The following is a 27,446-nucleotide window of genomic DNA, read 5'->3' as shown; positions in this document are numbered from 1 at the left end:
ACAGAACATGTCTCCCCTCCTCCACTCACCATCACCATTGTGATTCTCACTCCGTAGCTCTAGTGTTTACCCGCGTCATACCAACGTGGTCCTGATGAGCCCTGCAGCAGGGAGGACTGGGAGGCGAAAATGGTCCTGCAGAGGACGAGAAGGGGTGGGAGTCAGAAGATAATATAACGGCTCCTGAAGGATTACAGGACAGAAGATGTTGTTTGCATTTTCCTTGGCATAAATAGGTTATCGTATTACTAGATGAGAGGATCGCAGTTAGTTCATAACACTGTGGACAGGCCATCCTTCAAATAACATCAATCTTTTGATGGGGCTAAGTGAGAATTAACATGAATTATTTAATGGCAGAAATAAATGCCAGCCTACAGCTTCTGAAGTTATCCCCTCAACACGTGCCCTCATCAGCAGTCTGATGACATTCGTACATTGCGCACAGGCACAAAGTTTTTACTTGTGAAGCTGGTTGTGAATAACTGGGTTTGCCGACCTGTTAACAGTGGGCTTCATGTGATCACCCAGGGCTTTTTCTCCTTCACAGAGCAGTGTGCATGGCACCTCCAGTTGCTTTAAAAGAGCCGTACACATGCACCTCTACTAGTTTGCCTGTTTCATGTGCTCTTACGAGTGCTTCTTTTTAAGAAAGCTGATGGCACCCTTCATGTTATCAAGCTGGAGGGTTTATCTTTTACAGAGCTGTTGCACTCTATTAGAATTCACAGGGGTTTGTCTTCTACATATCTGTATGCATCTCAAACTCTTAGTCTTCTATATGTAGCCTCACAAGGAGTCTTTTTTTTTTTTTTCCAGAGTGTGGATCCCCGATGTTCTGAATCCGCCGTCACAGGTAGCTTTGGCAGCGATCGAGCAGAGCTGGCCACTTACTCTGCATCAGGGGTGCAGTCTGGAGCTGGCAGAGGTAGGTTCTTCATCGGCGGAGAGGAGGAGACGTCTGAGGTGAACACCAGCACCAGCAGCAAGATCCAGGAGCAGAGCTCCGAGGACGATATAGATGGCACCTTTCATTCCAGCTCTCGGAGCTCCGAGACCGATGGGGCCAAGAGCCGAGAGCCCAGGACGCATGTGGCTTCTTTCAGCCAGAAGGACTCCAACTGCTGCAGTCTCACTGGCAGCTACCGGTACGGAACCCCTACAGGGCCGACCCGTCCCTGTGCTCCCCCGGAGGCCGAGGAGGAGGAGACCTGGCATCTAAGTCCACGTGAGTAAGTGGGAATGAGGAGCGGGGAATGAGGAGCGGGGAGAGGGTATAACTGGCTGTGGGCGTTGTGCTGGGCTGTATATGGGGGCCACTTGACATTAGGTTCATGTAACTGGGTAGACCAACCACTGGGGTAGCGCTCACCCATCAATCTCACTCCGTGTTAGAGCAGAGATGGTACCTGACACAAGAGACCCTGACTATGCAAAAAAGAGCTGCGTGTTAAAAAGGATCAGCGACGACATGAGGCCTTGTGTAAGCATTTGAGCCCCTATGCTACGGGATGCTGCCCTCAGGCTCCCATTTCCTAATGGACACTTTTAACTGCAGATTTCTCACTTTTAGAAAAGTCCCCGTGCTCCAGACTGGATCATTACTTTTTCACAGCTGTGCTCCTCTGCGCCAGTATGTGATGCTGTGCAGCTCTGCATTGGCCTCAGAAATGACACAGTGGAGCTGCATGAAACCACCACCCCGGTGTATCAGTCAGTCCCTTTCTTTCTACACCTGTGAACACAGATCTGGAGCGCCACTCCCTTTTTCGTCAGTGTAGGAGGCTGGCTCAGTTTATGGTGGACTGAGTCCAGGCAACCCCTAGTGATAGTGTTTAGGTGTCCAGATAGCAGAAGCTCTCTAGGGGTAGCTGAGGCGAGCAGCTAAAGCTTATCCAGGAGGAATGTAAAGCACTTGCAAAACCACAGTAGTCAGACAGTAACTCACTCACAAGAAAAAAACACACAAGTGTTGCAAAAATAAGGGGTTATTTATGATAGCACTACTACTAGACTACCATTGGTGTATCTCCCTTTGAAGATAGTACACACAATATACACATAAAATAACCATCAGAAGTACCATAGAATACCCAGGGCCCTAGAGGAGGCCAAACCGTATCCTAAGAAAGGGTTATATGAAAGAGTGACTCCGGTCAAGGTAAGTGTGGTAGTTAGCTAAGGGCTGGGGCACTTCGGAACACCAGAGGTAAGTACAGTAAGTGACCCCAGCAACCAGGAGTAAGTCAGTTACCCACCCAGTTGTCCCATAGGCTAACACAGAGAGTAGTGGTTTTAGTTCATGGAATTCAGGACCCTTCCCAGTGGACCCAGAAGAAACCAGCAGACAACAGGCTGGATGGAGAGTGCCCCTACCCCAGGATACCCAGAGGACAAGAGTATCTACACCAGGGACCCAGAGGGGAGAAGGAACTCTCTCTGAGGACTGTGGATGCCTAGGAATGCCCAGCTGCTGTCGCGACCAGTGGACCAAGCTGGTGGTACCCAGGGATGGATTCCAGAGGTGGAGGGCCTGCAAAGGAAGGGAGCAGAGTCCAGTACCTTTGGAGGTGGTGCAGGTGGCAATGCCCACCCTCCTGAAGATGAATTTCCTGCAAGTCGATGGAAGAAGTCCAACTGCGGGACCCAGGAGCTGCAGAAGATACCAGGAGTCACCTAGGAGCTGTCTCTCAACAGTCGCCGGATTGCAGGAGGGTAAGTGACCAGTCAGCTCACCAAAAAGCACTGGCAAGTGCAAATTGGAGTTGCAGAAGAGTTTGCAAAGTTGTGGGGACCAGCAAGGTCCAGGAGACTCTACCCAGGAGGGGGAGTCAGGGCTAGCCCTCAGCACACAGGAAGGCAAACAGAAGTCAATGGAGCCCCTATAAGTGACCGACAGGCACTGGACACAGGGAGTCACAAGGAGGCCTTACCAGCACAACAAGACAGAAGTCCCACGTGTCAGGAGCTGCAGGACAAGGGCTGATCTTCAGATTGCTGGAGGCCAGGGCTTCTTAAAGACTGAAGATCTCCCAGCAGATGAGTCAACATGCCTTTGCAAGCACAACCGTTGCAGTGCACAGGGGTGCCAGTCCACTGGCAAGAGCAGGGACCCACAGTCTCCCAGCTGGGATAGAAGACAAGCAGGACCCAGAGGAGGCCAAAGACTCACCACCTGTGTTGCAGGATCTTCAGATGTCCGTGTACAGCAGACCCAACCAGGCAGTCGACGTTGTCTTGAGGTGCCTGCGGTTGCAGGGGAATGACTCCTTCACTCCAAGGGGGATTCCTTCCGGCCTCCTGCTGTAAACAGAGTCCCTGTGACCCTGGAGGATGCACAGCCTTCGGTTTTGCGGAATTCTTGCAGGATTTGGAGAAAGTGTTGCAGTGGTAGCCTTCCTACCAGAAGGAGACTTGTACAGTTCCAGTGAAGACCAACACCGGTTCCAGAGGACAGGGGCAGAAGATGTCTTGCAGAGAGTTCCTCGTAGAGTCTTGCTTGATGAATCTGGGGACCCATTTGTGAGGGAGCCCTTAAGTAACCCTAAAAGGGGTTTGGTCACTCTCTGCAGTGACCTACCTATCAGAGGGGGTCAGGGACGTCATCTACCTGACCTAACCAGTCAGCTGCTCCCAGGGGCCTCTGCACATCTTATTTTCAGGATGGCAGAATCAAGCAACCACCTGGTAGAGCTCTGTGAGCCTCCCTGGGGGAGGAGCTGGACATGGGGGTGGTCACTCCCCTGTCCTTTGGGCAATTTTGTGCCAGAGCAGTTACCAGGGGTTCCTGAACTAGTGCAAACCAGAATATGTAAGGAGGGCACCAAATGTGCCCTTCAAAGCAGTCTGGTGGTGCTCAGAGGCCACTCCACCCCTTAGACACCTAATACACAGGGAGTACCTGGTATTATGCAACTAGCACTGGAATCAGTGTAGTTGCATGATTCCAAATTATTTGGTTCCAAACATGCCTAGGTTCGGTGAAGTCACTGTCGTTGGGCCACTTGTGTTGACCAGTGTCCACTACATACCTTACAATAGCTTCCCCACACTTACAGAGTCCAGGAATTGGCCTCGGGTTGTAGGGGCACCTAGCTCATGCAGGGCTACCCTCGCACATAGAGACATGCACCTTGCTCTTGGGCTGAAGGCCCTACCAGAGGGGTTACTTATAAAGTCTAAGTGCAGTGGTCAGGTTTGGCAGTGAAAGGGTGCATGCACCCTTTCATTCAGGCTGCAAGGGCAGGCCTAAAGACACAGTTTGCAAGGACTCCTATGGGTGGCATAATCCATGCTGCAGCCCAAGGGTGACCCCTGGTGTACCAATACCCTGGGTACCTAAGTACTATATACTAGGGACTCACAAGGTTGCACCAGTATGCCTATTGTGGATGTAAACATTTTACTTGCATCCAATTTTAGGGTAGAGAGCACTGGTATTGGGGCTGTGGTTAGCAGGATCCCAGTGCACTAAAGTCCAAAACATACTAACACCAGGCAAACATAAAAGTGGGGGGTACTACAACCGGAACCCAGCTTACTACAGTCAGTTGATGACTTTCTCCAAATTAAATGCAAGTGTTTAAGGGAATGGTGTACCCACTGAAGACTACAGGGTTTAAACCATGCTGTGACTGTCCCATAATAGATGTCAGTAACATACCCACACAAGGTGTGCCTTTGATGTTTAGGCTCAGTGCATGGCTCCCAAGTTGTTTGAAAAGTGTGCCCTTATGCACCAGATGGTGATTCTCAACCATGAAGCAAAACTGTCCATGGCCGGACATCAAAAGAAGTCACAGACCTCACATGAGTCCCACTCCAAGTCAAGGGTGTGGATCTATTCCTGCTTTTAAGGTCACTCCTACATCAGGGCTGAAGCTGTCCTGTAAGTCGAACAAGAATCATAAAAAGTCGAAGCAGGACCTTACACCATCACCGACTCTGTCTAGAGAGACGTTTCAAGGAGTTCAAAGTGCCAATCAATTTTGCTTCTCCCCGATTGAGGAGCAGTTTCTCCAACTAGTCCTTTAATGCATGGGATTCTGTGGGCTATTGGCAAGGCTGCAGCAGGTCGGGGACTTTAAGAAAACAATGCTATTTTTGTCACTCTCCTTTGGGCCCCAAGGATTCGCATGAGCCTCCAGTCAGGTTACCGCCATCCGATCCATCCTCGGCGCTGTCTGAGCCCCTAGAACTGCACAACTCTGGCCGGCTTCTGGCCAGATGACCTACGTTGGTTGCTCCTTCATGGACACTGGTCTTTATGTTGCTGACGCTTGAGTGGGGGATCCAGTTCTGACTGATGTCCCCCGAGAGCCGAAGCTGTCTCGACCCACATTCGGAGTCCTCTGCAGCACACCAGGTCCCCATACAGTCTGGCTCATATAATACACTCCCATTACCATGTAGCCCTCCTCGGAGGCTCATCATCTTTTAGGTACTGATCCTAACCAGAGTTTGCCAACACCTGCAGTGATTTCACCCTTTGCACCCACAACAGAAGAGTTTCTGCCAGCAAAGTGAATCCTAATGCATTCCCCACAGCTCTTCCAGATAGGGAGTTGAAAAGTAAATGTTCTCTTTGGCTGGCCTAGCCTTGATTGGTCGGTGCTGTCCGCCTACTAGGCCATTATAAGCACGGCCTCTGAAACCTCGCCAGCGAGATCTTGCTGGCAGCCTTGCAAGAGTTTAGGGCCTCTTTGACTCAAACCACTTAAGATGCAGCCACATTTGTGACTCGGACTGGTCTGGATACTTCTGATTGTGGTTGGCACTAGTGTGGGACTCTGTCACTGTTCATAGATGCAATTCATAGGCTCCTTGGGGATGGGCAAGCATCTCTTATAGATATGTTTTGTGATGGATACTACTTTTTTGTCAAAAAAGGATGATTTCGCCCCCAAACATCTTAAGGAAAGTAGAAGCACAGCAGTCTCCTTGGCCCTTTTCCACCCTGACAGTTTACTCATCAGGCTTCTCCAGAGGATGATGTAAAGACAGAAATGTCACCCGCTCCTTTCATGGCTGTGGATGACGCAGACGGACATTGTGCAGTTCATCATGTAGACCGTTCTTCTCCCTCCCCTGCAGCTTCAGCCGCTTTAGTTCGCCCTGGGGGATGCAGGATCCAGTAGTTTCTGCAGGTTTGGCAATCCATCACATCTGACCAATGAGTCCTCCAGATCATCCTACAGGGATATGTCCTTCCGTTCCTTTCCGAGCGGCCCCAGCTTCATCCACATCATAGGTGCTTTTAGGGGAGCTCTTACACATCTTATTTCAAGAGATGCAATCTCTACTGTCCAGAGGGGCCATCGAGAGAGTTCCGGACTTGGATAAAGGGATGGGATGTTACACTCTCTGTTTCTCGTTCTGAACAAGGGCGGGGGCCTTTGTACTATTCCAGATCTTTGCCCTCTAAATGCTTTCCTGAGGAAGGACAAGTTCAAAACACTCACATTGGTCCTGGATCCGGACAATTGGATAGTAGCTTGGAACCTGCAGGGCTCGTACTTGGTGTCCGTTCCTTCCTGTAGTTCCACGGACATTACCTGCATTTCAAAGTTGGCAAGGAGCATTTTCAGGTTACCATGCTTCCTTTCACCCCTTGGGTGTTTTTGAAGGTGATGGTAGAGGCCGCCACACATTTTCAGAGGTTGGAGATACCAGTTTTACTCTATCTCGATGACTGGCTGTTGAATGCGTGCTTGCCGCAGTTAACCATGGATCACCTCCAGGCGATGGTGGATGTCACCCTTGTGGCCACTCGTCACTCTACAAAGTCCATTTACAATGGCAAAGGGCTCTGGGACAGATTTGTAGCCTGGTGTGGAGTCGGCAACACAGGCCCTTTACAAGCCAGACGTCTGGATTCTTTATTGTGTGTTTTGGTTTTGGCACAGCAAGTTCGTACAGTGGGCAGTAATAAGTTATTTGTTGGCTATTTTGGCCTTTTAGCATTTGCAGTCTTTGTTTTAGTCACTTGTGATGCTGTTTAATAAATGTCTGATACACATCTTTCCTCCCAAGTTGCTTGTGATGCACAGTGGAATCTTAATTTTGTCCTGATGTTCCCTCTTGGATCCGCTGCACAGCTGCTCATTGTGGCTTCTGACTTTCCAAAATGTCTTCCCCACTGGGATGTCTTCAGCTCGTTAGGTGAGTGAACTCCACTCTCTCTTTATGAAGAACCCTGCACTACTTTTTAACCAGATAAACTGGTGTTGAGGACCAGGGCAGCATTTTTGCCAAAAGTCATGACCACTTTTCATGTAGGGTAAACAGTCACCTTCCCAACATTATTTACTCCACCTCACACCTTGAAAGAGGAGAACAGACGCCATCAGGTGAGCCCCAAAAGAGTCTTAAGCTTTCCTTAAGCTTTCACATTGCTCACATCAAAGACCATCAAGTGAACTTTTGTTTTTTTTGTGGGCTTCTCAGGGCACTGAAAGGTAAGGTGGTGCAGAGAAGGACTTTGTCAAGACGGATGCTCTACATTAGATCTGCTACGCATTACCCAGGATGCAGCCTCCCGAAGATCTGAGGGTTCATTCCGTGGGTTATGTTTGCTGCCACTGCATTGGTGCTTAGAGAACAAGGGGCCACCAAGACGAGTTATGTGGAGTTGAGTCAAAGAAATTTGGAAGAAGAACGTAGCTGGCGAGAATGAGAGAATTTGTTGTGCAGACGAGATGGGCCTTGATCATGGAAGGTGCAGTGGACAAGACAAAGACTAGGTGTTTCCACCGGAGCCACTGCCGTCAGGACTTGTAAGCAGAGAGCTGAGTCTGCCAGGAGTGTCCAGTGATTAGATAAACTCGGGACAGACTAACCATAGGTGATGTATTTACATCCTGAGCCAGTGCGGCCAGGACCTGTAAGCAGAAGGGGTGAAGTTGTCGAGAGTGTCCAAGGAATAGCTGAACCCTAAATAGGCCGACCAGAGTCGATGCAAGAGTTCGTCATAAGAGACGGGCAGTAATGCAGGTGGGAAAGAACCACCACCTCTGGTATGAGTCACCTGCTGGTTGCGAGATAATATTCTGAAGATTTGAAGAGTGTGGTACTAAAGGAAAATTAGATTTTGTACGGAGTAACGAGGATGGATGGCCCGCCTAGTTCACTGGGGCATGATTCGGCAGACCATATAGTGGAATTGCTGATAGCAATTACATTTCGGTCATCGGCATTAATTTTGGATAGTTGGTACTCCTCCAGAATGCTTCTAAAATAAAGTAATTCTGGATATTAGTTGAGTGACCAGTACCGTCCAGCTGGACAAGAACGCGAGTGGCCAAGGAGCCCCATAAACATGGGAGCAGGTGGGACCGAGCGAGGATTCTCAGTTCATTGTTATAGTCTGAAGGAAGAGGAGGAGGATGGAAAGGGTGAGACAGGACCTTCATATAGTTCGTAGTACAGGGAAGAATGCCCTGGACACTTGTCTGGAGGCCGGACAGATGCCAAGATGTTGTGGGACACCATGTCAAAGGCTGTGGTCAAAGCCAGGTAAGATCTGTCGCCAACCTTCGGTCACTCCGATGGGGAACCTGTCAAGATTGGGAGCCCCTCCACAGACCAAGTCAAAGACCAAGAAACACTAGAAATAACCTCACACATTATAAGAAGCACTCTCAAGCACATAATTGTGTCCAACACAAAAGAATATATGGAGTAGCCATGCTGAAGCACGCCATTCCGTCTACGGGAAGGATTAAACCGTATCTGTTGATGCTCCGAAGGATGAAAACAGGCACCGTTTATATTACTGACTGGTGAGTAATGTTGCCATCCCTTCAGAGATGGAAATTAGGTACTCTGTTCCGTGGTTAAAAGAATGTCTGGCACGTCACACGTCGCCCGACACCTAGTGGACAAACTGCTCCAACTCCGTGAATAGTTGCAGCAACCAAAAGAATGCAAGCCGTCAAATGAATCGGATTGGCAAACACCAGAAACAACTTGCTTGAAACAGCAAATTTAAAACCCAAATCACCAGGATATAGCAACAAAAATCCTAAACAAAGGAGTCTTGAACAGAGCTGAGTATTCTCCTATAGGCGATGAGGGAGGACGTGCCTTCTGTGTTCGCGGACCTCCATGTGGTTCTTTTGCCCCCATTGAATCAGGTTAGTACTAAAGAGGACAGATCAGCAAACATGGCAAGAGAAACACACAGACAACACTAACCACCTCTGACTCCCACCAGCTTTCCATGGGAAACCGTAATAGAACAATCAGGGTTTAGAGTGAAGAAGAAGAGACATAGAGCTGTGGTCACTGTGCATCATTTCATGAACAAATGTGATGTGGTAAAGGGAGCTGCAAGGACACCGAGCCACGGTTCATTGTTCTGGGAGGTGGGAGCTGTGAGGTTCTGCACCGGTCGTGGTGGCCCTCCCCTCTGCAAGGAAGCAGCACACTTAGCGCAGGCGCTGCTGTGGAATGAAAGAGCTGCAGTTGGAAAGCTACTACGTTGTAAAAGGGCGTGAGGAGATTTCAGAATGTAAACCTAAAAGAGGAAAGTGTAAAAAGTATTTGTGGAAAGGGCAAAGTCTATTGGGAGCCAGAGCGGTAAAAAGCTGAGACTTGAGTAGTGTAGAAAGGTTGTTCAGGTGTCACCGTCGCCACAGTAAGAGCTAGAGGAGGCGAGGCTGCACCCAGTATTTGCACTCTGCATTTGTTGTGTGATTAGTCCCTAGGTTAGCTATGCCTAAACATTTCTAAATGCAGCTGACAGGTCGAAAGCTGCTCCTGGTAAGAAATGTAGACTTCATGTTGCCTCACTTGATGGCTTCCTCAAGAAAGTGGTCGAAACATCGAGTGACGAGATCGCTGATGTTGAATAATGCAAAATCTCCTAGCGATCCTGAAGGAAACTTTAAATTATATTAGGGAGATGAGGATCTCCTCATTTTATTCTCTGCAGCCATCATAACAATAGCATTGTTCCTAAGGACTACATGTCGTATTAGTGAGCGCACAACTTCCAGCCATAACCTAGTCCCACTGATAGAACAGTCCTCAAGAAAATAGCACTTTCCCGTTCTCCTTGTGCTTCTATCCTTGTCACACTCTTCTGGCCTCACTGAATATCTTCTGTCTGTTCCACTCCTGACATCTAAATACAGACAAACTCAGCTCTTTGACCTTCATAAAATTCCAGTAGCAATCATATGTAAATAGAGATACCTCTATCCAACCCTGGACGCCTGCTTCCTTTTCTTCTGTGGGGTTTTCTGGTTAGTAGAAGCAGGTTTGAATGGTCTCTGCATCTGTGTCCTTAATGCAATCAAAGCATTCCTTCGGAAGAGCTATAACACTTTGGATTCTGAGCCAGGACTGAAGATGAGGTTTATATATGTTTGAAGATCACTGACAACCAATGACGCCACACCTATCACTGATTTAAAGTAGTGCTTCCTTAAGTAATAAGTTACTTCATTCAGGATATCTTCTAGGCGTCCACCAAGAGAAAGGCCTTCAAAGCCATCGCCCTTCTTGCGGGGTGAGCCCAAAGTCTTGTGACCTCAATCTCTGCTTCACTCCCGATCCAGGGATTCGGATTGAAGTAGAGACTGGGATCTCGCAGTACTTGGAGATGATGCTGGGCTGAACGGCTCAGCAGGACTTGGTGAGTTCCTGGGGGTCTGATCTATTCAGTCATCTCCTCATACGTCTTCAGACACCTCTCGTCACAAAGTATCAGAGTATCTGGCTATAAAAGAAACACAACTCTTGTGATAGCCTGTAAAATCGAACGTGCGTTCAACGCAAAACTGCCTGTGAGCGAGGAAAATTAATGCAAAGCAGTTGCCGTTTCAACAGACCAAGGCTGTGCCCTTAGAGCTGGAGCATGCATTGCTAAAATCCATGCGATGTTCACACTTCCTGTACGTTTTATCTCTGCACAAGTGGATCGGAGCGAGACTACGCGGTGTAGGAAGAGCTTGGCGATCTCCATGAAGCAGTAGGTGCGTGATCTTCTTGGGGTAGAAACACGAGACGTCCTTGACAATTCAAAACTAATATCACTAACGGGAGCTGACTCCACTACTTTTTTAAATCCTTGCTTTGTTGTGGCAGCCTCAAAACAAGGCCACGTTTTACTAACCACGGTTTGGTAAATGTGGAAGTATAAGAGATGAAATTATGTGGCAACAGGACATTTAAAATGTGTGTAAATGAGAAAAGGCCAAATGGAAGCATTCCAGACTTGTAGACTTGTGTCTTCCAGATGAGTTGAAGGACTCTCCCATGAAGTGTGTCGATCATTTCCGTCAGAAAAGCATCCTTCAGGTTTAATCTCTTTATGCAGTCGTATGAGAGTAAACTGTCTCTAAGGAGTGAATCCCCTGCATCTTCAGATGTCGATACACCAACCCTTAGTTGAAATACAAAAGGCTGATGACCTTGACCCTTGTCCTTTTTTCTCCACCAGGAATAAATTGATTACAGATCTTATCTAAACCAGAAAGTAATTACCGTTGAGGATCAATTAATAATTCCAGAAAAAGCATTTACCTAGCTGCTGAGCAGCAGAGAAAGACGTGCTGTTATGATTGGAGGTTTTGTGTTGACTCTTTTGTAGGACTTATCGGACACCTAGTCCTATTGAGTAATGTTATTGTTATGATGCAATGTCCGCTTTTAGCGTGTTCTAGTTTCCAAGGCGGAACTTGCTCGGTGATGCTTTTCATACCAAGTGCAACTCAGGCCTCCTTTACGCCTCTCCGCCAATACCACTTTTGCCCAGAGTTCGCAAGAAGATCAAGAATGACTGGGCCCAAGTCATTCCTGTGGCTCCAAACTGGGCACGAGGACGATGGTATCCCGAGCTCTTGAGCATAGCCATCGATCCTCGATCAGACTGCCTCTTCGGGAGGATCTTCTGTCGCAGCAGCAAGGGGCGGTTCTCCACCCGAACCTGTCCAGTCTCCGCCTTCTTGCGTGGAGATTGAGCGACAACAGTTGACAGCTTTTGACCTTCTGCCCAAAGTTTGCAATTTTATCTTGGCAGCCAGGTGTCCCTCCACCAAAACTGTATGCACCTGTTGATGAGACAAATTTCTGACATGGTGTACCAACAAGTCTGTTGATTTCCCTCTCTGTCCCTCTTTCTGAGGTTCTTTTATTTGTTCTTTCTTTAGCCCAGCAGGGCTCTGAGCACCCTAAAGGGTTATTTATCTGCCATCACAGCTTTTCTCTGCTTGCCTGACCAGCCCTCCTTATTTAAATCTCTCATTGTTGGACGATTTCTTAAAGGTCTTAAACATCTCTTTCCTCCTTCCCCATTCATAATGACCCAGTGGGATTTGAATTTGATTCTCTTATTTGATGTGTCCTCCCTTTGAGCCACTTCACCATGACCCTCTTCGTCTGCTTACTCTTAAAACAGCCTTCCTTGTGGCTATCACCTCTGCCCACAGAGTGAGTGAGTTGCAGGCTGTTTCTTCTAAGCCACCTTTCCTCTCCATCCACCCTGACAAGGTGTTGCTTCGTACTAGGGCTTCCTTTCTCTCTAAAGTGGTTACATCCCTTCATATAAGCCAATCCATCCCCTTGCCTACATTTTACCTGCCCCCACATCCCTCTAAACAAGAGGAGAGACTTCACTGCCTGGACCCAAAACGAGCATAGGTGTTCTACCTCAGTCGTACTCAAGAGTTCTGGGTGGATGATCAGCTCTTTGTGGGCTATGTGGGCGTGAAGAAAGGTTGGGCAGTGCAGAAAAGAACCATCTCCAGATGGATTGTTCTCTGCATTGCATTGGCTAAAAAGCAACCCCTGTAGGGCTTGCTTGCTCAGTCCACTAGAGCAAGAGCTGCAACCACTGCGTTAGCACGTGAAGTTCCAGTCCTGGAATCTGCCAGGCAGCAACGTGGGTGTCCTTGCTCACGTTCACTAAACACTACTGCCTGGATAGTCGGGTCCACAGGGACAGCTACTTTGGGCGTTTCGTCCTGCAGGACTTCCTAGTATGATCTTGGTTTGCGGGATATCTATTCTAAGGTAAGGAATCTGCAACTGGAAGTCTCTATCATAAGAACAAGTTACTTACCTTCAATAAAGATTTATCTTGTAGAGACGTATTCTAGTTGCAGATTCCTTACTGACCCACCCAACCTCCCGCTCTGTGAACCGATTTCCAGGGGAAGGAACTTCCCTTTCAGGGCCCTAGTTCTGGTGCACCAGTATCAGTGTTCTTCATGGCTCCGTGCTTCTGGCGTGTAAAGTCGTGAAAAGAAACTGACGTCCACACGCTAGGGTGGTGCTTATGTACGACCTGTGATGTCATACCTCGCGACCACGATACCAATGACGGACGCTGAGTCGGCTGACACCACCTGACAGGACACAGGGGTACTGCTTGAAAAATAAATATCCACCTGGTGGAAATCCTAAGGTAAGGAATCTGCAACTAGAATATGTCTCTACCAGATAAATCGTTACCGAAAGTAAGTAACTTGTTCGTCAGATTCGCAGAGAGGGACTCTTTGCCAGCTCTATCCTGCAGGTCTTTCTGGTTTGAGTCCACTCACAGACCCGCCTCCAAAAGGTACTGCTTTGGTATCTATTCAAAGGAATCTGAAGCTAGAAGTCTCTATCACAAGAACAAGTTACATACCTTTGGTAACACTCTTTCTAGTAGAGAAGCTATCTAGCTGCAGTTTCCTCAAACTGCACAGTCTACCAATTTGCTCTTGGGGCTCTGTGTCTATTGGTGTGAACAGTCTCAAAAGTAAACAACGTCCATGCACAGTAGTGACACCTATATAGGCCCTCACATCATTTCCAGAGCGGAACAGTGTCAATGCAAAGCTGCAAGGTGCGACCTTCCAGCGTGCAAAGGTACTGCTGAAAACCTTCCGGATCCAGTCTGATGCATGCAGAATATTTGAACGCTAAGGAATTTGTGGGTAGATACACTCTACCAGAAAGAGGGTTGCAGAAAGTAAGTAACTTGGTCTTTTCAGCTGTCTTCTGAAGTGTATATGCTCCTGGATCATTCCAACACAGGCTGGTAGTGAGTCTAAGAGGTTGACGGTTTTTACTGAGAAAGCAGTGCCTCCTACAGATTTCTTATGGTAAGGTGGTGGTGGAGGCTGGCCTGGCTTGTAGTGGGTACCAAGGGGTACTTTCACCTTGTGCCAGGTCCAGTTATCCCTTAGTGTAGAAGAGGTGTTTCTAGCAGCTTAGGCTGATAGAAGGTAGCTATGGCAAAGCAGCTTAGGCTGAACTAGGAGACATGCAAAGCTCCTACTATACCACTGGTGTCATATGCACAATATCCTAAGAGAACACAATACACAGATATACTAAAAAATAAAGGTACTTTATTTTTATGACAATATGCCAAAAGTATCTCAGTGAGTACCCTCAGTATGAGGATGAGAAATATACACAAGATATATGTACACAAACCAAAATTATGCAAGTAATAGCAAAAGGAAGTAATGCAAGCAATGTAAAGTTACAGTAGATTGCAATAGGAGCACATAGGTATAGGGGCAACACAAACCATATACTCCAAAAGTGGAATGCGAACCACGAATGGACCCCAAACCTATGTGAGCTTGTAGAGGGTCGCTGGGACTGTAACCAAGCAGTGAGGGTTAGAAAAATAGCCCACCCCAAGACCCTGTAAGGTAGGTGTAAAGTGCACCTACAACCCCCAGAGAGCACAGAAGTCGTGATAGGGGGATTCTGCAAGGAAAAACAACACCAGCAATGCAACAACAGTGGATTTCCGGACCTGAGTACCTGTAAGACAAGGGGACCAAGTCCAAGAGTCGCGACAGTGTCGAGAGTGGGCAGGAACCGAGGAAATGCCAGCTGAGGGTGCAAGGAAGCTGCCACCGGATGGAAGAAGCTTGGTGTTTTGCAAGAACGAAGAGGACTAGGAACTTCCCCTTTGGAGGATGGATGTCCCACGTCGTGAAGAAGCTTGCAGAGGTATTCCCACGCAGAAAGACCGCAAACAAGCCTTGCTAGCTGCAAGGGTCGCAGTTAGGGTTTTTGGATGCTGCTGTGGCCCAGGAGGGACCAGGATGTCGCCACTTGGATGAGGAGCCAGAGGGGACGCCCAGCAAGTCAGGGAGCCCTCACAGAAGCAGGCAGCGCCCGCAGAAGTACCTGAACAGGCACTTGGAAGAAGAGTGAACCGGAGTCCACCCGAAGTCACAAAAGGGAGTCCCACGACGCCAGAGGACAACTCAGAAGGTTGTGCACTGCAGGTTAGAGTGTCGGGGACCCAGGCTTGGCTGTGCACGAAGGAAATCCTGGAAGAGTGCACAGGAGCCGGAGTAGCTGCAAATCACGCGGTACCCAGCAATGCAGTCTAGCGTGGGGAGGCAAGGACTTACCTCCACCAAACTTGGACTGAAGAGTCACTGGGCTGTGGGAGTCACTTGGACAGAGTTGCTGACTTCCAGGGACCACGATCGTCGTGCTGAGAGGGGACCCAGATGACCGGTGATGCAGTCTTTTGTTGCCTGCGGTTGCAGGGGGAAGATTCCGTCGACCCACGGGAGATTTCTTCAGAGCTCCTGGTGCAAGAAGGAGGCAGGCTACCCCCAGAGCATGCACCACCTGGAAACAGTCTAAAAAGCCATCCGGATGAAGCTATACAAGGTTGCTAGTAGTCGTCTGGCTACTTTGTTGCAGTTTTGCAGGCGTCCTGAGCAGTCAGCGGTCGATCCTTTGGCAGAGGGTGAAGAGGGAGATGCAGAGGAACTCTGATGAGCTCTTGCATTCGTTATCTGAAGAATTCCCCAAAGCAGAGACCCTAAATAGCCAGAAAAGGAGGTTTGGCTACCTAGGAAGGAGAATTGGCTACTAAGAGAGGTAAGAGCCTATCAGAAGGAGCCTCTGACGTCACCTGCTGGCACTGGCCACTCAGAGCAATCCAGTGTGCCCCCAACACCTCTGTTTCGAAGATGGCAGAGGTCTGGGACACGCTGGAGGAGCTCTGGACACCTCCCCTGGGAGGTGCAGGTCAGGGGAGTGGTCACTCCCCTTTCTTTTGTCCAGTTTCGCGCCAGAGCAGGGCTGGGGGGATCCCTGAACCGGTGTAGACTGGCTTATGCAGAGATGGGGAGTATCTGTGCCCATCAAAGCATTTCCAGAGGCCAGGAGAGGCTACTCCTCCCCAGCCATCAAACCTATTTCCAAAGGGAGAGGGTGTCACACCCTCTCTCAGAGGAAATCCTTTGTTCTGCATTCCTGGGCCAGGGCTGCCTGGACCCCTGGGGGGCAGAAACCTGTCTGAGGGGTTGGCAGCAGCTGCAGCTGCAGTGGAGACCCTGCAAAGGCAGTTTGGCAGTACCCGGGTTCTGTGCTAGAGACCGGGGGATCATGGAATTGTCTCCCCAATGCCAGAATGATCTTAGACATTTTACATGGCCATGTTCGGAGTTACCATTGTGACGCTATACATAGGTATTGACCTATGTATAGTGCACGCGTGTATTGGTGTCCCTGCACTCACAAAGTCCTGGGAATTTGCCCTGAACAATGTGGGGGCACCTTGGCTACTGCCAGGGTGCCCACACACTAAGTAACTTTGCACCCAACCTTCACCAGGTGAAGGTTAGACATATAGGTGACTTATAAGTTACTTAAGTGCAGTGGTAAATGGCTGTGAAATAACGTGGACGTTATTTCACTCAGGCTGCACTGGCAGGCCTGTGTAAGAATTGTCATAGCTCCCTATGGGTGGCAAAAGAAATGCTGCAGCCCATAGGGATCTCCTGGAACCCCAATACCCTGGGTACCTCAGTACCATATACTAGGGAATTATATGGGTGTACCAGTATGCCAATGTGAATTGGTGAAATTGGTCACTAGCCTGTTAGTGACAATTTGGAAAGCAGAGCGAGCATAACCACTGAGGTTCTGGTTAGCAGAGCCTCAGTGAGACAGTTAGTCATCACACAAGGAACACATACATATAGGCCACAAACTTATGAGCCCTGGGGTCCTGGCTAGCAGGGCCCCAGTGACACATAACAAACATACTGACAGCATAGGGTTTTCACTATGAGCACTGGGCCCTGGCCAGCAGGATCCCAGTGAGACAGTGAAAACACCCTGACATATACTCACAAACAGGCCAAAAGTGGGGGTAACAAGGCTAGAAAGAGGCTACTTTCTCACAGGTAGTGTGATAAGTGGTGCAAGCCAGTAGCACAGTTTTATGTTTTTTGTTTTGCTTGAATTTAACTTATAGTTATAGCGTTCCTTTTCCTTGGTAGGCTCATGGGCGATGCAGAGTGCCTTGGGCATTGCTCTTCTAGGTACGGGTAGCCAGTGGAGAGATTTCAAGACTGGAGTCCTCTTTCACCTAGGTGAAAGTGGAGAAGAAGTCTTACAGCAGCATTTTGGATGAGTTGTATTTTCTCGTAAGATGAATGCAAGTTCCCCAAGATATAGGCTGTTGGCATAGCCAAGCTTGGAAATAACTAGTGTGAGGATGTCTTGCAGTTTATGTTGGTGTGCAATTAATGAAAAGATGCAACATAGTGTTTTCATTGTATAGAAGACCCTCTTTGTGATGTTGTTAGCATGCTGTATCAAGGATATGTCCGAATCCATGGTTACTCCTCGGGTTCCAACTTCTCTTGATGCGTTTAGAGGGACTTGAAGTTCCTTAGGCCATATGGCTCTAGGATGGCACTTTTGCCTGTGTTTGCAGGTCATAATTTCTGCTTTGCGGTGTTGAGCTTTAGGTGGTTGTTCACATCCATGTGTTTATGGCACAAAAGCAGTCGCACCGACTTGTGAATTATAGAGGTCTTCGGGCTATACCTTTGTAGAATGATTTGGGTGTGCTCTGCATAGTTGCAACAGGTGAGGTTGTATGATTTAATCAGATTTGGCTGTGGGGTTATTGGATGTTGAATAAAAGAGGTGATATGATGGACCCCGGAGGAACGCCACAGCATTGTGTGTGAGTTGGCGAAGTGAAAGTGGGTAGATAGACTACAATCTGTCTGTGAGATCAGGAGAAATCCATTCTAGTGCATTCTTTAGATTGTGAAGTCTTCTCATTAGTGAGTGGTGATGGACAGTGTCAAACACAGCGGATAAATCCATTTGTAACAAGGCAGCTACTCCAGTTTTGTCCACTGTGAGTTTCAGACCATCCTAGGTGGATTTGATGGTTGTCTCTGTGCCTCTGCCTCGTCTGAAACCTGACTGTTGGTCCGACAGTAAGCCATAATGTTCGGTAAAGTTGGAGAGTTGATGAAACACTGTTCTCTCAAATTGTTCTCATAAGAATGGTCTATTTGATATGGGTCTGTAGTTTGCTTGGTCAAATAAGTTGAGGTTTTTCTGTTTGAGAAGAAATCTAATGTAGGAGGTTTTCAGTTCAGGTGGGAATGAACCCAATTTCTCAGACTTGAGTAAACTTCCAGCCACCTCGCATGCACAGGCTGAGCAAAGGATGTCGCTAGAGAGTCTTGGTGGTGCTGGGTGTGCAGGGGATCCTCATGGTCTAGCTGCAATGATATTGAGAAAATCCTTTTTGTGCCAGTACTGAAGGTATGCATTGATAGATGATTAGTGTTGTCTCGTGGTGTGATCGTTAGCTCATGTGTTGTGATGTTGTCCACGTTCTCCTTAAGATAGTTTTCAATCTTTTTATTTCTGAGATCAATTCACTGGACGGTTTGTCACAGAAGACTTGTGATCGGGATGTTTCTGTGTGTAGGCGCTCTGAATAGTGGAATTCTGTTAAAATGTATGGAGTTCTTTAGCAGTGCAGTCTGTTAGAATTATGCATGTGGGTAGTGGTGTCTTTTTGTGGCTCTGATGGCTCTTCGTAGGCTCTGTTTTAGTGGCGTAGCATGCTTTTGTCTATTTCTTCTCCTGATTTTCTCTGTTTGCATTGTAGTATGTTGAGTTGTGTTTTCATTCTTTTGATATTGTGATTAACCTGTGTGATGTTCTTTTAGTGGTCAACCCTCAAAGTGTTTTTTGTTGGTATCTGTGTGTTCAGTGTAGTCTTTCAGCCACATGTTTATTGGGCTTTTCTCCAGATGAGTGTTGAGTTGTTGAATGTGTAGTTTCTTTCATTATCTGTACAAGTGTTTGTTGGTTATTGTTGTCTTTGAAGTGGTGTTTTTTGGTTGGTGCTTAGATCCTGAAAGTGATGGTGATCTGGTCGCTCGAACTTATGGGGAATTTGTCTGTAACTGGCGTGTCCTAAGGGTGCACATATGACCTATAGCTGGTGTGTTCCCTGTGCAGTGAGTTGGGCTATAAGCGATTGTTTGCAGTGTAGTGTTGTTGTAGTGACAGGTTGAAGGTTTCGAGGTTGGTTGTGATAACTGTAGTCCTGGTTAGATTATTCTTTTCAGACCATATGTTGAAGTCTCCTACAATGTATAGGTTTGGGTGGCCGAGATGGGTGTTGGTTACAGCACTTTATTGCCTTGCCTGGGTTTTCCTCATCCTGCATCTTCTTCTAGCTGCCATTGGGAACCTTAATGCCAACCTGGCATAGATATTACCTCTATAGGACCACATACGTAGTGTGTGATGGGATAGAGGCTGGAAGTCTGTTCTGTCTGTATCTCTAAGTGAACTGATATTCAGAGAGAGTTGGGTATCTGCGTAGGAAACTCATTGTGTGGACATTGTTTTCCTCCAGCCATGAACTTCATGCTGCGGATGAATGATTTCCGCACTGTGGATCACCGCCTGAAGCTCTACTTAGATGTTGAGGTATTTGAGGATAACATGGAGGAGTTCCAGTGCTTCCTGCAGGTAAACTAACAGAGTATATCTGTACATACTCCCTGTGCCCTGTCAATGAGGCGCTATCCATTGCACAAGTTGTCCCCTTTCAACATTGTCTATGTCCCTAGTGCACAGTGTTCTCTTGGATCTGTCTCCCCTGTGAAAACTCTCGTACCTCTATTGCATTTGTCTCCCTTGTGACAACTGCTTCTTTGCTGTGTGTTTTTCTCCCTTGTTCAAAGGTTCCCTCCTCTAAATAGTTACCATTCATCCTTTGAATCTCCTCATTGTGTCCCCTGATGCTGAATTACTCTTCCGTTTCCAGCACTAATGCCTATAGCTTTGCCATTCCACTGCTAGAGTGATGTCTGTCTTTCCTGTATCTCCCGCTGTCCTCGTACAATGACCTCTGCTTTCCTCCCCAGGTGCCTGTTGTGCAGTTTGGGAAAGAAGGGGAGTTTTCTGCTCTTGTGGTCATCTCGGAACATCGACTTTACATGATGGAGATCACTGCAGAAGTACGGTGAGTGAATCTCCTGTGCTGCCAGTTTATGGTCCGGTTCATAGGTCCAGGTGTGGCTGATGTCCAGTCTGCAGCACTGCCCCGCTACTGTCTGAAATGGGGTTATTGATTTTAAAGGGAGGCACCCTTATTAACCTTATAAACCCACTCTGATTAGGACAAAACACAAGTCCCACAACCCCTGGTAGTTATGGTCGAAGCAGCAGGCTGTCTCTAGGGAAGTGTGTGATAGTTTCAAGCAGTACCAACAATTTTAAGATAAGAACACAACACAATGACATTCCAAAACCAATTTTGATAAGTAGATAATAATTTAATAAGGAAAAATACACCAAGATTATCAAAATGGGTTAAGGGGAGAAGGGGACATAATTTATTTTTAAGTTTTAAGGCAGAAAGTTACTAGAAAGGTCAACCACTGCGGAAAATCATCAGTTTGTGGTGGGTCTGCATCTGGGTGCAATTTCAAGGCATCTGCGCTGTAGTGTAGGTCGGTTACACCAGATGAGTTGTCCTGGTCTAAGGTTTAATTTAAGACCAATTCCCAGCTACTTTGAAAGCCTATTCTGGTCATTGCAGCCCCTAACAACTCATGGAAGGCTTCTATGCACTAGGTGTCCTTCCAGCCAGGTCTCCTGAATGGTCTAGTCCTCTTTAATCAGCTCTGCCCTCCTGGTGTCAGATGTCTTCCTGCCTCACTTGAGCGCATAAACAGGAGGCTAACCACTTGACCCTTGGAAACCACTTTCAGTCTCTGGGAGTACTTCTGCAAGTCCCCTTGATTGAACAGGTGTCAGAAGTCAGGATTCTTCTTCCAACATAGCTGCCTCTTTCAGCCGAAGCCTTCCTAGGTCTAGGAATGTTCCAAGGAGGAGGAGGTTAGGTTGTCAGATGTATCCTGCACACTAGCCAGTAAATGAAGAAAATCTACAACCCAATCATAACTATATTCATTCATTCTCCCCTCCTCCTTTTGCAGCAGTCCCATTACAGTAAAATTAAAATTTCAACATGGCAGGATCCAGCTGCCACTAGGATAGTTTATTTTCAGCTTCTTGGCCACTCCCCTTCCTTACACAGTGAAACCGGTTTGCACTCTTGCGGTGGCTGGAGCCTCATTGTCTAGGAGGGTCCTGGGGTGAATGGAAGAATGCACTCCCAGCATCTCCAAGTCAAAAGGGTAGTGCTAAGGCTGCCCTTTCTTCTTCCTACTGTTCCTGTCATCTCCTGGATAGCTAATCCCTGCTGCGTGGTTGCGGTTAACACCCTGTGGCCCTTCCTGGGTCCAGAGGCAAGTCATTGTCCTCTCAGCCATAGCTGTTAATTCTCCCAGCCTAGTGCGAGTATTCCAGCTCTGGGGATGTGATGAGTGGATAGAGACTGGCTTTCTTGGAGCTTCCTGTGAATGAACAGGAGAAGCCCTCCTAATCAAAAGAGCTACTGGTAAAGTTGTCCTTTGTTCAGCCAGCTGTTCCTGCCTACTCCCATTTAGCGAATCCATGCTAAGTGGTCAGCAGCTAACACCCATTGGCCTTTCTTGGATTTATAAGCAGGCCATTGTTCTCTCAGCCGGGGTCATTAATTCTCCCAGGAAGGTATGTTGTCCCAGCTCTGGAGGCCGAATGGGTAGCAGAACTGTCTTTCCCTCCTGCTGTAACTGGTGACTGGCTTTCTGAGAGGCTTATTCGGGAGATGTCAAGCCAGGTCAACATAGCAAAATAACTTTGGGTTTTAATTCAGTGTGAGGGTTCACTAACCCAATGTGCACGATTCCCTATTTTTGTATAAAAGCACCCTCCCTTGTGGGTGTACAGTGCACACTTTACGAGTGGCTTATGAACATATAAAAATATGCTTTTCCTGTGTAGCAAAGGCACTTGTCTGTGCCATGCAGTCCCTGACGTACACATAATCCCCGGCCCAGCTTGATCGCTGTGGTGCTGCTGGCAGATGTGTATTCTTATGTCTTTGGGGGGCGTAAATACCCACTGCAGCCCTCATACGATTTTTAAATTTCCAAGCACACTGTAGACGCCATTTACAATGGTTGGGACGTTAAATAGACCAGATGGGGGTTCCAATGTGCATCACGTTTCAGAGGAGACGCGCAGGCAGTTTACTACTCTTTAGCAGTGGTAAAGTGCACAAAGTCATAAAGCCAGCAAAAATAGAGTCCAGAAAAAGGGTAATATTCTGGGACTGCCTTGCCTGCTGTTCATCTCACATTACAACCTCCATTTCTCCTTCTGCTGTCCAACTCTTACCCACTCAGCTGACCAGCTCCCAGATCAGCTTCTGCTGTTCTCCACCAGCCCGCTTCACCTGCCCTTTCTTGTGATGGCTGCCAGCTCAGCTCCAATAGATGCCATTACACATTTACGGATTTGTGTCACACTCACAGGGAATAGAGGACATGCAGGCGATGAAGGTAGGTTACAGGAGCACCGGCATGTTGTGCAGACCCACATATAGTCTCCTCAATGAACACTAACATCCTGCACATGACCTCCAGGAATCAGACGTCTTATCTATGTGACTCGACATATGACATGTGACACTGGGAAATGCAGGTATGCCAGTCATGGTGGCAAATTGCGTTTTTTACAGAGGAAGAAACAGTGAGCCTATTTCTTTCAGGGAACCTAGGAAACGGGCTGTTCCGTCAATGTCCTGCTACCAACCACCTTTCCCTCCATAGAGTTGTATGAGGTTGCAGTAGCCATCCTATATACTGTACGGAGGATACTTGTTGGTTGATCCGTTTAACTAGTAAAAGATATTCTATTTCTGAAAAAATCACTGAAAATAAGGCAGCGCTTCCAGTGGGTTTGCAGACTGTCGAGTCAACTGGTGAAAATGTGTGGAGGAACAAAGTCTAATGGGGCGAATGGCCGTACTTTTGTATATTTCGAATTCTGTCCCTGAAACGGCTGCTGGCTGTGGCAGATGGAGTAGGCACACTCCCCCCCCCCCCCCCCCCCCCCCCTTGTAGGGTTTTGTTGAAGATGACTACGGGGAAGGCAGAAGAGCTGTGGATGTGGGGAGGTGCTGACTGTGATGTGCTGTGGCACATTATAAAGAAGGTGTAGGAGTGTTTTGGTGTGTGACTACTGTAGGCTCTCAGGGTGTGGGGAAGTTTGGAATGCAATAATTAGCGAATGGTATAAAGGATTTGATTCCTTTGGTGTCGGAGCTCTGGCATGAGAGATGGTGTAGGAGTTCTTGTGTGTGTGAATGGTGTAGGCGCTCTGGATGTGGAGATGACTGGGATGCAGTGGGTGGTGTAGGAGAACTGGTTACTATGGTGTCAGAGCTCTGGCATTAGAGATGGTGTAGGAGTTCTTAGGTGCGTGAGTAGTGTAGGTGCTCAGGCTGTGGGGATATTTGTACTGCAGGATGCAGTGGATGGTGTAGAGCTGCTGGCTGCAGTGGATTGTGGCAGAGCGTTGACTCTGAGATGTGGAAGATGGAGTAGATGACTTTGGTGCATGGTCTAGCAGTGTTGACTGTCATCTAATTTCCATTTACAGGGGCCCGCCTTCAAGCTGGCTTCGGGAGAGGGCCACACATCAGCTGACTTCTTTGATGCACCTGGAGTTTGGCCTCTGGAGCCAGATCCTGCACTTGGAATTTGAAAATCCTCTGACATCCTACAGCCTCCTAATCCGGAACCAGATCCGCTGTGATAAGTTCTACCAGTGCTTCCGTGGTGAGGACCAAGAGTCGTATTGTAGGTTAATAGGTTGAGGGTCTGTGGTACTGAACAATGAAACTGGGATGCTAATGGCCATTGGCTGGCTTGTAAAAAGGGAGAAGATCCCAGACACCATTAAAAGGTGAATGGGTTATGGGCAGAGGGTGGTCGTTTCACTGTGGGAGGGCTGCCCCATGAGAGCGATCATACAGACTGGTGCAGAGTGAGGTACAGCAAGGGGGACTGAGTTCTGCTTGGTGCATGGTGAGTGGCTGGCACTCCCTCTGCAGTGACTGAGACAGGCAGGGGCTGTCCTGTCTGCTTATGATAAAGAAGCTTCCCCATGTGCACAGAGGGTAGCAGCGATCTCCTGGGTACCACTGGGAGGTGCCGGACCCCCCCCCCCCCCAAGCACTGTTGTCCTGCAGCTCCATTGGAGAGTTCCTTGTGCCACTCACTGCTGAATGACACCAAGTTTCATCATCAGGAGTGGAACAAGGCTAGGTTATTCGAGGTAATGACCAATGCTGGAGCAAGAATTCCAGCTTGCTCATTTGGCTCCTGTGCCATCCAGTGTTCAGCGGCTGGAAAGAATTGAGGTGACATTTGAAGCACACATTCAGAAGGCCTGGTCTGCTTGCTGCCTGTAGCTCTGCTTCCTCTACAGGATTCTCTCTTTCATACCTGTCCAGTGTAACCCTGGGGTGAGCAGAGCTTGGGAGCAGGAAAGCAATCTCTGTGTAGGACCGGCTGAACCTAGTATTCAGAGGCTCCTCCCTGCCCAGAGCAGGCTGTGAGAGCGGCATGCTGGATCTCTAGACTGGAATATCTGAGTTTAAACTGTCCTTACACTTCCTTGCAGCCATAAAAGTGACTCTTCCTAAAGCTCTCTGCAGGATCAGTGGGTTATTACAACTTGAGCTAACATTTCTCTCCTTAATTCTGGCAGCATATGCCGCTGCCATGGCGCTTGGTTCTAGCTTCCTGGCACTGGTCTAGCTTCCAGGGTTTAAGCAGGCACACCTGGGTAAAGGGGTCAGAAGGAGGGTAGAGCCTTCCCATGCTCCTCCCCCAATCTTTGGAACAGCCTCTCGCGCCCCTCTGACTGAAGAACATCACTGACTCTTCTGACAACAGATGAAGGCTCTTTTGAGGCTGTTTTCTCCTTCTGTGATTGGACGTTACTTTTTGTGAGTCTGTTGCTGTTTTTGCTGTAGTTCTCTTTGTGTTTTTAGATTCTTCATCCTCTGGTTCCAACTTATAATAATGTACTCAATGAATGAATAAATGAATAGAATAGAAGTTGAACTCCTCTTGGTTCTGTGGAGAACGGGGGCTTCTTTAAAGCCTTCATAGGCGGCTCCTTCACACCCCAGTAGCCTAAACCAAGATTATCTCGGGGACTTGGCTCAATAAGGGCGTGGATGTACTTGGGCATCTGTGTTTGACCTCATATTTCTTCTTCCCAAAGCTGATAAAATGAGCGCTGGTGAGTTGGGTAACAAACATGCTCCTGACCTGAATGAAGCTCTTAAAAAAATAAATATATATATATCCTGACTCAGATCTACCACTACCCCGGATGCACATCAGCACCAGAATAATGGCAACAGAAAACCTTCTGTTCGATGGCATCTGTCGCTGTAGATACGCATGTTCTGCAATAGCTCGCCATCTGGTGTTGGGCCGGAGTGTTACAAGTTGTTTTTCTTCGAAGAAGTCTTTCGAGTCACGGGACCGAGTGACTCCTCCTTTTGTCTCCATTGCGCATGGGCGTCGACTCTATCCTCGATTGTTTTTTTTCCGCCATCGGGTTCGGACGTGTTCCTGTCGCTCCGAGTTTCGGAACGGAGAATTAGCTAATTTCGGAAGATTTTCGTCGGTATTGTTGCGTTCGGGATCGGCGTACTTACATTCAACACCGAATCGAAGATCGAAGAGCTCCGGTGCCCTTCGGGGTAGTTTTTTCGATCCTCCGTCTGGGCCTAGTCGGCCCGACCGCGTGCTGAAGAACGCCGATGGAACGGACCCCGTTTCGTTTCTGCCCCAAATGCCACAATAAATACCCCTACACAGACCAACACTTGGTCTGCAACCTGTGCCTGTCACCTGAGCACAGCGAAGACACCTGCGAGGCCTGTCGTGCGTTCCGGTCCCGAAAAACACTCCGAGACCGTCGAGCCAGAAGACTTCAGATGGCGTCCGCACCGACAGCCCAACGGGAGTTCGAGGAACAGGAAGAGGAAGGTACCTTCTCGATCCAAGACTCCGACTCCGAAGGATTCGACGATACACAAACCGTGAGTAAGACGTCGAAAGCCACACAGAGAAACATTTACAAGGCCCAGGGGACGCCACTGCCACCAGGCCATGGCTCGACCCATAAATTCGGTGACCGACCATCGGCACCGAAAAAGGCCCAAACAGTGCCGAGATCGTCCGACTCCGGTCGAGACACCGGCACGCAGCCTTCTCGGGACCGAGAAAGTGCTGGAGACAAGCCTCGACACCGTGATGCCGGTGTGGACACGGCTCGACGCCGAGACAGCGGCACAGAAACAGATCGACGCCGAGAGGTTTCGGCCCCGAAAAGGAAAAAAGTCACCTCGGAGCCGAAAAAACACGCAGACAAAGTTTCGATGCCGAAACAAACTGCAAGCGACCCAGCTTCAGGCTCTTATACAGAAGAGCACTCGCTAACCTCCCAAATGCAGAAGCATAGGTTTGAGGAAGAGCTACAAGCAACTGATGTGGACCATACGCAAAAGCGTATCTTCATTCAGCAGGGGACAGGAAAAATAAGCACCCTTCCCCCCATTAGGAGAAAGAGGAGGTTGGAGTTCCAGACGGAACAAACACCACAACCAAAAGTGGTGAAAAGAGTTACACCACCACCCTCACCTCCGCCCGTGATTGACGTTTCACCAACACAAACTCCATCACACTCCCCAGCTCACACCACCATGAGCCAGGGTGACCAAGATCAGGACGCATGGGACCTATACGACGCCCCAGTGTCAGATAACAGTCCGGAGGCATACCCTGCGAAGCCATCTCCACCAGAAGACAGCACCGCGTACTCTCAAGTGGTGGCTAGAGCAGCACAATTTCACCACGTAAGCCTCCACTCAGAACAGGTCGAGGATGATTTCTTATTCAACACACTCTCCTCCACCCACAGCTCATACCAAAGCCTGCCTATGCTCCCTGGTATGCTCCGCCACGCAAAAGACATCTTTAAGGAGCCGGTTAAAAGTAGGGCAATCACACCAAGGGTAGAAAAAAAGTATAAGCCGCCTCCTACGGACCCGGTTTTCATCACTTCACAGCTGCCACCAGACTCTGTCGTTGTAGGAGCAGCTAGGAAAAGGGCCAACTCTCACACATCTGGAGATGCACCACCCCCAGATAAAGAAAGCCGCAAGTTTGATGCAGCTGGTAAAAGAGTCGCAGCACAAGCTGCAAACCAGTGGCGCA

The 27,446-nt window shown here is 48.3% G+C and overlaps 1 protein-coding gene across 2 annotated transcripts in view; it reads left to right on the top strand.

The window, feature by feature from the left end:
• Positions 1 to 27,446, top strand: part of STK11IP (serine/threonine kinase 11 interacting protein) — a 214,385-nt gene that overhangs the window by 144,701 nt on the left and 42,238 nt on the right. For both annotated transcript variants that reach the window (XM_069227211.1, XM_069227210.1), the window contains 4 exons: positions 820 to 1,228; positions 19,664 to 19,779; positions 20,178 to 20,275; positions 23,806 to 23,984. In XM_069227211.1, coding sequence (XP_069083312.1) covers positions 820 to 1,228; positions 19,664 to 19,779; positions 20,178 to 20,275; positions 23,806 to 23,984 — 802 coding nt within the window. The remainder of the gene's footprint in view (positions 1 to 819; positions 1,229 to 19,663; positions 19,780 to 20,177; positions 20,276 to 23,805; positions 23,985 to 27,446) is intronic.

Source organism: Pleurodeles waltl, chromosome 3_2 (genome assembly GCF_031143425.1).
Source record: "Pleurodeles waltl isolate 20211129_DDA chromosome 3_2, aPleWal1.hap1.20221129, whole genome shotgun sequence".
Classification (NCBI taxonomy): Eukaryota; Metazoa; Chordata; class Amphibia; order Caudata; family Salamandridae; genus Pleurodeles; species Pleurodeles waltl.
The sequence above is the reverse complement of the archived record's forward strand: the minus strand, read 5'-3'. Positions and strand labels throughout refer to the sequence as shown.